This window comes from Artibeus jamaicensis, unplaced genomic scaffold (assembly GCF_021234435.1).
Source record: "Artibeus jamaicensis isolate MK-2021 breed Jamaican fruit bat unplaced genomic scaffold, CSHL_Jam_final contig_519, whole genome shotgun sequence".
NCBI lineage: Eukaryota > Metazoa > Chordata > Mammalia > Chiroptera > Phyllostomidae > Artibeus > Artibeus jamaicensis.
Window position 1 is genome coordinate 20,981,552 of NW_026521871.1, and position 12,518 is coordinate 20,994,069.

The 12,518-nt window shown below is 49.8% G+C and overlaps 1 protein-coding gene across 3 annotated transcripts in view; it reads right to left on the minus strand.

Moving 5' to 3' along the window:
- The window catches only part of FGD5 (FYVE, RhoGEF and PH domain containing 5), a 113,151-nt gene that overhangs the window by 18,497 nt on the left and 82,136 nt on the right, over nucleotides 1–12,518 (minus strand). For 2 of the 3 annotated variants that reach the window (XM_037139355.2, XM_037139357.2), the window contains 6 exons: nucleotides 12,312–12,468; nucleotides 11,657–11,744; nucleotides 9,978–10,028; nucleotides 9,344–9,402; nucleotides 3,507–3,578; nucleotides 2,447–2,515 (listed from right to left, as the gene is read on the minus strand). In XM_037139355.2, coding sequence (XP_036995250.2) covers nucleotides 2,447–2,515; nucleotides 3,507–3,578; nucleotides 9,344–9,402; nucleotides 9,978–10,028; nucleotides 11,657–11,744; nucleotides 12,312–12,468 — 496 coding nt within the window. The remainder of the gene's footprint in view (nucleotides 1–2,446; nucleotides 2,516–3,506; nucleotides 3,579–9,343; nucleotides 9,403–9,977; nucleotides 10,029–11,656; nucleotides 11,745–12,311; nucleotides 12,469–12,518) is intronic. The other variant, XM_037139356.2, reaches the window with a different exon arrangement.

The window sequence follows — 12,518 nt, forward strand, 5'->3', positions numbered from 1 at the left end:
CAAGATTACTCTATCCAGCAAAGCTATCATTTAGACTGGAAGGGCAGATAAAGTGCTTCCCAGTTAAGGTCAAGTTAAAGGAGTTCATCATCACCAAGACCTTATCACATGAAATTAAAGGGACTTAGAAAGAGAAGATCAAAACAATGAATATTAAAATGACAACAAACTCACAACTATCAACAAATGAATCTAAAAGACAAAAACAAACTAAGCAAACAACTAGAACACAAACAGAATCACAGAAATAAAGATCACATGTACATGTATCAGTGGGGAGAATGGGGAGAAAAGGTACAGGGAATAAGAAGCATAAATAGTAGGCACAAAATAGATGGGGGGATGTTAAGAAGAGAATAGGAAATGGAGAAGCCAAATAACTTATATGCATGGTCCATGGACATGAACTAAGAGGGGTGGGAGTTGCTGGAGGGAAGGGGGGTACCAGGTGGAGAGGGGCACAGGGAAAAAACTGGGACAACTGTAATAGCATAATCAATAAAATATACTTAAAAAAAGGAACCCGCCTGTCCATCCTCCTGCCATTTGTCCCCTGAGGGGACATTGCTAACACCTACTGTGCTGAGAGAAACAGAACCGGACCTGGGCTCAGACCCTGGGGCGCCTATGGACTCACAATGACAGGGAACCAGAGAGATGGAGACCGGTCATCATGACTGACTGGGAGAGGGGCTGTGAAGAAGGGTCGACTACACACTGGAGGGAGCATGGAGAGGAGAAGAGGGAAAGAGAAGTGTGTGTGGGAGGAGGTGGGGGAGGGAAAGGAGCAAGGCAGGACAGACCGGGGAAGATCACCGCGCTGTCTGTGCCTGGCATCCGAAGTCCCCGTGAGAGGGACATGGCTGGAGGAGTTGGCCGAGGCGGGGGAGCTCCCTCTGCTCTAGTCCCTGCTTCACGCACTTCCCTCTTTTCCAGGAGCAACTGTTTCCCTTGTCATGAGAAGGATACTGAAGCTCAGGAAAGTGATAGGACCTGCCATGGGCTGCAGAGCCAGTAAGTCAGAGCTGGGAACTGAATCCAGTCTGTCTGACTCCAACCCTGGGGCTCCTCTTCACCATCCTGGATGCCTCCCTTGTTCATCCCAGAGAAGGGAAGCCTTGGGGGCACCCAAACATGAGCCATGTTGGGCCCAAGGGAACTGATGGTCTGTAGCTCTAGGCAGGGAGGGGGACCTGTGTCCCATGGGATAATTGTCAGAGGAAAGGGCGGAAACTGTTATCAAATAAGCTGCTTCTATGGGCCTCATTTAATTCTCAAAACCGCCCCGTATTTCCACTGGCCCTGCGGGAGATCGAGGCTCAGCCATGTCTGTGGTCTGCCTAAGGGTTACAGAGGGGCTAAGTGTCAGATCAGTATCTAACCAGTTCTGTCTTGCTCATTACCACGCAGATGTCCAAAATTCACAGTATAGATTTCTTCTCAATAGAAAGTTTTCAAATATTTAGACTCTAACAAGGAACAAGGGACAGCTCCTCCCACTGGACTCCAAGGTCCACAATAGGGCAGGAGCCACGTCTACATAACGTATTCATCCCCAGATCTTGGAGATGAATAAGAAGTTGCAGAGTTAACAGGTGGTGAGCTCCCCATCACCAGAGGCATATAAGCAGAGTCAAAAACACTACCCAGAGAAAGGGACTCAAGCGTCTCTGCAGACTTCAAGGTACTTTTGAGAACTCACACTATCCACTGAATTACCCACTCTGAACTATCCACTATGTGGCTCTCATGTCCCTTTCAAAGTTCCCATTTGAGTTCTATCTAATCTTCTGCCTGTAGCCAAAGCTCTCTCTTGCACTGCAGCTCAAACCAGCCAGAGCAGGGAGTTCTCTTTGCGGGGGCGGGCGGTGGTAAGAGATGGCTGGTAGGAAGGACAAAGAGCTACTTGTAGCTTAACAGCCGCTGAGGTTTATGTTACCACCCCATAGGCCTGGACATTCCCTGTTATTCCAGACTGTGGCTGTAAATCATTAAAAAATGATACATTATTTTCTTTCTTGTACACAGCGGAGGAAGTGCTGGCCGGGAGGTGCAGCCCTGGTTCCCTCTGGGCCTCTGCCACCAACTTGCTGGGCGGTCTGGCCAAGTCAACTCTCTCTCTGGATCTGTTTTCTCATGAGTCAGATAAGGTGGTTGGAGAGTCATTCCTGGTTTTAGGATGTTTAAGACGAGGACATAGGTAATTAAATTTTGGCACCATGCCATTCAAGATCATTGAAATAATAAATGAGGGATGGGCTGTGGTTTCCAGGGGTCGAGCCCCCAGAATTCTGGAAAGCTCAGATACCCAGCGTGATCCTCGTCCTACAGATGCGGCTCTGTCCCAGCCTTCTACTCTGCCGCCCAGCTGTCCTTGAATCCTGGTCCTAGGGAACTTCACAGAACCGGACAGTCCCAGGGCTGGGTCTGGCGGTCAGGTACTTACCAGAAACAGGTGCCGGGGGCGTCTGTTTTTCCCTGCTACTTTCATCAGTGTCCCTTCCTTCAGAAACTCCTGTGGGGAGCGGAACAGAGCTCGGCAGTCAGGCTAATGCCCCCCACTACCCTAGAGAAAGATGGGGGGCCTGAGTGGAAAACTTCAATCCCGACGCTTCCTGGAGGACCAGAGGGCAGCTTGCAGGGCAATTCCCAGCCTCGGGGGCTCGCACCGCGCAGGCTGTAGTCACTCCGGAGACAGACACCCTGGCCTCTCTCAGCGGTGTTCCACCTTGAATTATGCCAGGCCCCAACACGGCCCTCACCACAGAGTGATCCAAACAATGACTCCTGCCCTGGTTTGCTGCCATGAGAGTCCATTCAGGACAAAGCCTCTGAAGGTTTGCTGAAACAGCTGCAGGTCTGTGAGCTGTTGCTATGCCCGCCTTAATTCTGGGGGGGACAAACAGACGCTTGATACCTATTCACTGAACTGATGACCCAGGCCCAACCAGTCACTGTGATTTTATAGACTCTCAGGCCAGTGGGATCCCTGCTAATTCTGAGTCAAATCTGAGCACAATCTCTCATTTCTTTATCTCTTGTCCTTCACGGACTATAACAGGTAGCAAACACACTTGTTAGTATTTTTGAGCTGAGTTTCATGTTTTCCAACGGAAGGTTTAAAGGTGGATAAATTTGTCTCTTGAAAAATGTTATTTTTAAGAGGCTCTGTTGGGGCTCCTGGGAGATGGTGTTTCTGGTTTCCCAATAATGCTGGACTGAACTACAAACACTTGGTGCCACTTCTTTTCAGGGGTGAAGAGAACCAGTGGGAACACTGAACCCACAGGCACTGCTCCTTTAAAGGCCTTGGGAGTGGACAGCCCCAGGGGAGGCAGTCCACGGGCCCTGTGAGCCCAGCCCTGCCCTCCCTCCTCCCGGGTAAACAGCACCTGCAGCCAGGCCTGTCTGGGGCCAGCCCAGCTGAACAATGGGGCTTATCAGAGCCTGGCCTGCCGGCTGCCAGTACGCCCTCTGCCCCTGCCCATGGTGGCGGTGGCACTCACCCTTCCTGGCTGGAGGAGATCCCCTTGGCCCCGAACGCTGTGCTCAATGTGGACGAGCTTCTGCAGGTTTTCCTGTGGGCAGGAGCAGGGTGAGGGGGAGATTGGTCAGCACCCTTCCAAGGGGTCTTATCTTCTCTGTAAAGGCTGGTGTTGCTTCTGCTTCAGAGGAGGAAAATGGAGCCCAGAAGGACCTTGCCTAAAATCTGACCTCTGGTCAGAGGCAGGACTGAGACCTGAGCCCGGGTCTGCAGGATGCCGTGTGTGGACTGCCCGTAACCAGGCTAGTCCTCCTGGGCCTGGGGGCCGACCCCGCCATCTCCCTGTGCACCATGGTGGGGAGCTCTTGGCCTTGCTGTGCCCTCCGATACCTGTCAGTCTCGGGGCCACCACTCCTACTCTAAGCCTGTGTCCCCATGAGGCTCAGTAACCCAGAGATGACAAATGCCCAAGGCCGGACCGTTCCTCTGGGATTGCAGCCCAGGGCAGGGCCTCTGAGGGACAGTAACCAAGGAAACCAGCACTCGGGGAGAAAATCGGCCTGTGCTCCTTGAGTAAAAAAAATAAGTGTGCCTGAGAATTCCTCGTCAGCCCCCCACGCGGTTACCACCCACAGTATGTAAAGTGACACATCTTTCTCCCCTCTGTGAGGCATCCCATAATACTAGAAACAACAAGCACCTAACCCATCGGGCAGGTGGCCCTTGAACCTCACAGAGGGTCAGGTCCTAAAATCAACTAATAAGGTGAAAGCCGTGTGTAGAGAAATTGCCTTGGAAGACTCTTTATACTGCCCACAGTGTGGGGGGTAAAATTCTGCACATCAGAAATGTTTAGTAGTTTTCCGTTTCCACTTATGACGTAGAAGGCTGTAAGAGAACAATGCCCCCCCCCCCCCCCCGCAACAGTGAGGAAAAAACAGATAATCTACACAAGCATAACTCTTCTTAAGCTTAACGGAGAGCTGATGTCACAAGGCAAGCAAGTGAATGGAAGCCCAAAGACCCACAAGCCCCATCACTAAGACGCGAACTGTCGTGCCTTTAGCAAGACACAGAAGGAGGGTGGCTGGCCTGGAGCAGAGGTGGCAAACACAAGGCCTGCCTTGTTTTACCCGGCTCGGCACCTGGTTTCTACCTGGTGGCAGTGCCAAGCTCTTGCTTAACTGTTAAGGAGTAGTTACATGTATCCAGTCCTAAAATTACATTCGGCCCTTTGAAGGCAACCTTGAGGCTGATGCGGCCCCGGGTGAGAATGAGTTTGACACCCCTGGCATAGAGGGTAAGAAGAAAACAGCTAAAATGTTAATGAATTCAGGTACAGACAGGTAAGACAATTTAGGATAACAGGGAGTGTTATCCTAAGACATGAGAAACTTCTGCAGTCACTTGCAAGCTCTTTCCAGAAGTTTCTACCAGGTGCTTACAAGGAATACTGGGGGAAGACGAGGCGGCCAGAAAGAACATCACGCCCCCAGCCCACCTTGGTAGTGAGACCAATGCTGTCTGCCCCAAGGAGAGGGGACATAACCCCTTGGGTCCCGGATGGTGCGCCAATACAAAGCAGAACCCCCTGAGACCTGCCAGCGTATAAGCAGAATTTGGCTGCCACGCAGGGGAGGGACAGGCAGGTTGAGAGAGTCCAGCTTCCAGGCCCTGCTTAAGACTGAGGCTTGTCCTGAAGAGCCAAGATAGGAGCTTAGCACTGAGTAACAGGAAACAGTAGTCTACCTCACGAAGGGGCAAGAGCACAGCGAGAGGTCCCTTCTGTGACACAGGAACTGCTAAAAGCTGAGGGTGGAGCAGCAGTGTAAGAAAAACTCTCTGGCACTTCAGTCCCTACAAACTGTGCCAGGTAATAATAGTTCCCTTTCAGAGGAACATAAAGTCTGTGGGGTGCTGAAGGTGACAATGGTGACAACAAAAGCCAAAGCTAGTTCAACTACTGAGTGGATTGACTCATCGCCCACCCCACACAAACAACAAGACAAAAAAGGAGGTACGCCCACTTCTGGGGGCAGGTTCTTTCCCTCAGTCTCTGTAAGTCTTCTACACATAATGGGGGGCATTCAACCAAATATTATGAGAGAAAAAAATCAAGAAAGAACCCAACTAATTTTCAAGAGACAAAGCATTTGACAAAGCCGTAATGAGAGGTGACACAGATGTCAGAACCATCAGACAGGGACTCTGGAGTAATTATGATGGATATGTTTGAGGAGCTGATGGGAAGGACAGCGTGTGTGAACAGATGGAGAATTTCAGCAGAGAGGGAAACTATACAAGAGTCAAATGGAAATGCTAAAAATAAAAACCATGATATCACAAATGATGAATTCCTTTGATGGGTTGAGCAGGAAATTGAACACAGCTGAGGGAAAAAAAATCAATGAACTTGGAATTAGGTAAGTAGAGATTAACCAAACTGAATCACAAAGAGAAAAAAAGTGCAGGGGAAAAAAGAACAGAGCATCCGAGAGAAGTTTCCAAAATTCATGAATGACCACCTGAAACACTATATCGTATGTCAACTGTAAGTGGAAAACAAATTAATTTTTAAAAATAAATTTAACGAGTGACAACAAATCATCGATCCAGGAAGCCACAGGATCAAACAGAATAATTTACACCCAAGCTCCTAAAATCACACTCATTTAGACATCACCGTCAAACTTCTAAAAGTCCAATGTAAAGAGATTTTGAAGGCAGCTAGAATTAAAAAAAAAAAAACACACATTAAATAAGAAAGATAAATATCGCCATACAGCAGATTTCTTATCAGAAACTATGTAGGCCATAAGACAGTGGAGTGGCATCTTAAAAGTACTGAAAAAAAGTCAACTCAGATTTCTATATCCATGAAAAATATCTTTCAAGAATGAAGGTAAATTTGCTAATTAAATAAGTGGACAATGGATGGTGGGAGCTAGGTTTCTCACTGTTGGAGTGGAAATTCACAGATAAGCAAGGGCAGGAGGCTGGAATAATCCATCCATGCGGTACCAACTAGAGTTGGAGACATCAGCAAGAACTTATGTTTAGTCCACACAGTTCAAACCACGTTGTTCGTGACGACTCTGCGTGATTGGGAATCTGTGCACGCAGAGAGCCAGCTGAGTTGTACTCAGATTTTCACTGGCATGGGAGGTTGGTACCCTTAACCCCCATGTTGTTTAAGGGTCAGCTGCATACACACATATTTCTTAGCTCTGTCTGCAAAGATGACCTAAAAGATTTCCCAGTACCAATAAGCACACCGAGTGCTTAGATGGTTCCTAATGCCACTGTACAATTAAGAAACCAGGATTCCTAGGAGAAATGGCTGATTCTAAGACCAGGACAGGAAATATACTAGATGAGCCTGGGGCACCTTGTCATGCCAGAAGGTAAGAAAGTGCTAAAAAAAAGAAACAAACCCCACTCAAACACATATGCATGGGGGCACATGGGAGGCTCCAAAGAGCCAGTGCTGGAGCAATCTGAGAAATAAAATCAAGCACATGAACTTCAACCCAAAGCATGAAGTAAATATCCTTGAGTCCTAACTGACACGAATGATTGATTTCTTTATGATGAATACATCAACAAAAGAAGGCGAAGAGACAGATCTCCCGTGCAGAAGAATTCCAAACAATTTAGGTGGGTACTCTGCCTTTAAGGAGAAGGCACACAACTCCCCATTCCTTAAATGTGGGCTGAGCATAGTAACTCTCCTCCACAGAGTGTGGGTGAGGCGGTGAGCATGTGTGTCCAACTTCACTGTGGAGATACCCGACACACACCGCCTCGGCCAGGGGATCAATATCCACATCAACAGTCCTCCATTGCGTTGCTAGAATGAGCCATCACCGGACTGGATGGAAATGGGGCTTTATTTCTGTGATCTTCTTCCCCCAAATCACAAACCTTGCCTAATCAGAAAAATATCATACAAATTGCAAAAGAGGGACATCCTACAATGTGCATGACTAATATTTCTCAAAGTTGTCAAGGTCACCAAAAATAAGGAAACTCCATGAAACTGTAATAATCAAGAGAAGACAAAGGAAATCTGAATGAACTATGGTTTTCAGTTAATCATATGGTATTAATACTGGTTCTTTAATGTAACACACGTGCCCTGTCAATGTGTTAATAATAGAGGAAACTGGATGCATGGGAACTCTCATCCTCTCCATTTTTCCTGTAAATTTAAAACTGTTCTAACAGTAAACTCTTTTCAGAAAGCAGAACGGTGTTTGCGGGCACTGTGGGGAAAAAGGAATCAGTGTTTAACAGGTGCAGAGGCTCAGGCGGGGACGGGGGGGTAAGTTCTGGACACGGATGGCAACGACGGTGGCACAATGACGTGAACGTGCTTAATGCCACTGAACTGTCCGATGAAAACTGGTTAGGAGAGTAAAATTTTTGTTATGCATATTTTATCCCAATCAAAGACTTGTAACAAATGAAGTGTATTTAAAACATGAAGTTGAAAATGGTAGAGTCCACACTCATACACGTCTCCTCACTCATTCTGGAGGGACAGCTTTCACTTCCATGCTGTGGAGAAGAGGGCAATCAATGGGCAATCTGATTTCCAGTCTCAAAGGCCTGACCTTCTACCCAGACGTCTGATTTTTCTTCATGGGACTCGCCTGAGGCTTGGTCTGAGCGCCTGCAGCTGGAAGCCAGGCACATTGACCCTCTGATCGAATCCCTGCTCAGTGCCGGAAGAAGCTCTCCCTGCTGACAAACCTGGAGCCCGCTCCAAGCCACTATGCTCACACAGAATGACACACCTCATGACTGGAGTGATAAAAGAATCCCAAGTGCAGGGGGCAGAGAAGAACATTCCCTGCATAAGTTTAAATGCACCCCACAAGGAGCAGGGACTGCACGTCGGCATGCGGATGTGTATTCACGCAAGGCCGTGTGTGGGGTGGCAGGTAGGATGTGCGCAAGTACGTACGCATATGCAAAAGCATGAATTTTAACTATACCTCATATCATACGTAACTATCAATATCAACTCAAAATGGACTAAGAGACCTAAATGTTAAATGTAAAACAAAAAAACTCCTAGGACAGGGAAGGGGGAAGGGTTTTCAGGAACTACTATAAAGGACACACGGACAAAACCAAGGTGGGGTGGAAGCAGGGGAGGGAGGAGGGTATTGCTGGGGTGGAGGGGGAGTGGTAGGGGGTAATTACAGACAACTGCACTTGAACAACAATGAAATAATTTAAAAATAATAAAAAGCTTCTAAAGGTTAAAAAAGAAAAGAAAATTCCTAGGGAAAAAATATAGGAGAAAAACGTTGTAACTTTGGGTAAGGCAAAGATTTCTTAGATAGAACATTAAAATCATGATCCATAAAATGAAAAGTTAATAAAGTGGGATTTTTATTAAAATTAAGAACTCTGGTCTTCCAGAGACACTGTTAAGAGAATGAAAAGACAAGCCAGGGGCTGGGAGAAATTATTTGTGAATCATTATCTGATAAAGGAGTGAAAGAACCAGACAAAAAAGAGCACATATTGAATAATATCATTTTATAAAATTCTAGAAAATGCAAACTAATCTGTAGTGCCAGACAGCAGGCCAGTCAGTCGCTGCCCGGGGATGGGGAATAAGGAGTCACAAAGGGGTAGTGGGAAACATTTGGGGATCATGGGTGTGTTCAGCATTGCGATTATGCAGGTGGTCTCACGGATACATACAAACATCAGGTCTTCTGGACGTGTACACGTTAAACATGTGCGATTTATAGTACATAAGTTGCACTCCAAGGCAGAACTGGGCATGGTGGAGGGGTCCTGACCCGTACCCCAGCAAAGGAGCCCGCAGGCTGGACTTACCCCTTGCTCCATACTCTCGTTGGCAGGGTCTGTGACCTTGGAGAGGAGGGTCAGTGCACCTGAGGAGGGAAGCAGAGCAGACTGCTGGGCCTTCTGAGGGAGGCCAGTCCAGTTGCTGCCGTCCTTGCCTCTCTCTCCCCTCCCCATGCCAGCTCCTGCGATCACTGCATTTTCAGGGCTTCGTAAGTGGGTGGCACCGATTGCTCCCATGGCTGGGTCAGGTTACAGCCCCAAGCCTGGAGTTGCCACCACTGTCTAAGGGAACTTGACCACTTTGTGTCTCAGTTCCCCTGGCTGTAAGCTGAATGTATGAAAAGAGGGACAACCATAGCAGGCCATATGAACAGCCACAGAGAATTTGGAGGAAACAGGGACACTGGGGTGAGTGTTTTAGTCCTGGCACTACCTGCTATCTCCAAATTCTGTGAATCCCCTCCTCGTCTGACTGGACGACAGCCCATCCTAGGGAGTCCCATGTTGAAGTGAAGGGGGGTCACCTCAGAAGCCTTGGAGGCTTCACGTCACTGCACCCCCAGCTGGTGGGGAGGGGCCTATGTCCTGGGCCTAGAACCGGTGTAAAGAACTGGAGCAAAACAGGACCGTGTGCCCTCCTCTGAGTTCACGCTGGACTTACCCTGTGTGTTATCATACTCAGCTGAGTCCGGGGAAAGGTTATTCAAATAGTCTGCAGGCAGAAGGAGAGCCAGGCGTCAGTTTGCCCGGGGAGGCCGTCCCCTCCTGTCCACAGCAGGAGCCCTCTCTCTCCAGAGAAGGAAGAAAAGCTGCACAAGAGCGGGGTGCCCACCCTCTCACCCGTTAGCCCAATCACAACACCACACCAGCACATGACCAGGCCGCCAGGACTGCCACCGGCTGCACTGCCACCACTGCCATTCTCTCATGAGTGACTTCTGGGTGCCTGACTGTGACTTCAGGATACAGACTCAAACATGGGAGACCCTGCCTTCAAGAAGCTCCCGTCTGGGCGAGACAGGGGTGAGTGTGACGTATTCAGGCTTTAGCACATTCACAACCACAACGCTCCCCGCACGGGCTGTCGTCGCTCCGGCTACCTCTCCCGTCACCTCTCCCGTCACTGGCAGAGCCGCCACCTTTGCTGTTTTTACCCCAGGGCCTTTGCCGCAGTGTTCCCTCCACCCGGCGCTCTCTTCCTTTAGAGCCTCACACGGCTCACAGCCTCACCTCGCTGAGCCCTATGGTGCTGCCACCTCAGGAGCGGTCTTTCCCGAGTGCTGTATCTAATCAGACCACTGTTTTCCTGCTTTATTTTTCTTCAGCGCTCTTATCACTGATGTGTATTTTTATTTCCTATTTGTTGGTTAGAGTATAAGCTCCACAGTGTCATAAAGCTTGGCTGTTTAGTTCACTGCAATATCTCTGGCATTTAGCATGGGGCCTAGAACATAGGGGCTGCTCAATAAATATTCATTGAATTAGATGAAGTCTATCTCCTGACCCTATGTACATTTCTTACAGCCTTGGTCACTACGAGGGATTACATGGGTATCTCTGCACTGTGGCGGCCTCGCCCACTGCAACACCGCATCCCCAGGCGAGGGGTCTTTGTCCGTTTGAGAGGCAGTTGGGTGAATGGGTCTGGAGCTCCGGAAAGAGGGGTTTGTGTTTCTGGCAGCTGGGGGTAGGGGAGGGGAAGACATTTCCTGGGGAGAATTTGTACAGGGGACCTCGGACAGAGCCCGGAGAAACAAACATTTGTGGGATGGTGGAGGGTGGAGGAAGAGAGGGCGTCACTGAGAGGATGGAGCAGTCAAAGAGAAGCAGGGGACAGAGTGTGGCACAGAGGTCCCAGGATGAAAGGGCTCGGGAAGCAGGGGGTGGTCGGTGGCAGAGCCGCAGGGAGGGAGGGCCAGCAGGTCCCAGGAGGAAAATGCCCACTGATTCAGCCACAAAGAGGGCTCTGGCAATGATGAGAACTGCTTGAGGGAAGGCAGACACCCAGAGACAGGAAGGAAATGCGGAATGGGCGAAAGTGAGAGTTTGTGTTTAGGAAGGGAGAGGTGGGAGGAAGATACAAGAGGCGGCCACTGAACTGAGGCTTCCAAAGTAGCAGCGAGGGGTCCAAAGCTCAGCTGGAGGGAAGCTGGTGGCAGAGTCTGGTTCCTCTGGAGGGACGGGAGGCAGGAACTGAGTGCAACCCCCCCACCCCAACCCCTTCCTGCCAGGCTGGGAGGGGAGGTTGTGACCACACAGCTTGCCATCATCACGCCTACCCCTCCACAGGGGCCTTCCCTCCCCACAGCCTCAGTTACCTTGACCTCCCATCGGGCCCACCTGTGAGAAGCACTTGGTACTGGAAGAGGCGCTGAACTACCCGCAGCAGCCTGTGCTTCATGTTCTGGCCGCCTCCTTGCTGGCTCTGCTGTTCCCAAGAGATGGGGAGGACAAAACTCCGTCAGGGACTCTGGCCTTAGGGCACTGGGCTCATGCATTGTATACGCACTGTCCCATCCAACCCCCTTCCTGGCCAAGCGGAGCTTCCCCCGTCTCTGAACCAGTTTCCCCTCTTCCAGGAAGTCATCCCAGATGAGCACCACCCTGCCGTGACAGTTCACTCCTTCAGGCTCACAGTCTGTGCTACATTCAGTAATGCTTCTAGTGCTAGTAATTTTAAAAAGCCCTCCATTTTCATGCCCAATAACTGGATCCCCAGTTGGTGGCTTTTTGTTGGTCACTCAAATGGCTCCGCTTTGCTTTGTGCTTTTCTACTGGGACAGGAGAAGGGCTACTGAAACCCTCCCCGTAGCTGGGGCTCATCGAGCTGCCATCTTCTGGGTTCTTCCTTCTACAGAGTCACCCTCCCCTCCCCCCGGCCTCCCACCCCAGCTGGGGGTTGGCCAAGAAGCCCCACTGATTTGCTTTTAGCCATGCCCACCCCACCCCCACCCCTTTATCCTTAGAGCAGGTTCTCGAGGACCAAGGGACCCACCTCGAATTCATGGACAGCAGCTGCCAGCCGGGGAGAATGGAGGCAGTTCTCAGCAAGCAGACTTAGATACCTGTCAAACTGCAGGATGTGAGCAGCGTGGTGGTCAAACTCCTGCTCCCGAGCCAGGAAGACATCGGCCACCTTCTGCTGGCCCTCCCTGCAGCCAGGAGTGGGGCAGGACAGGGAGAACTCAGCCTTGTGACCAGG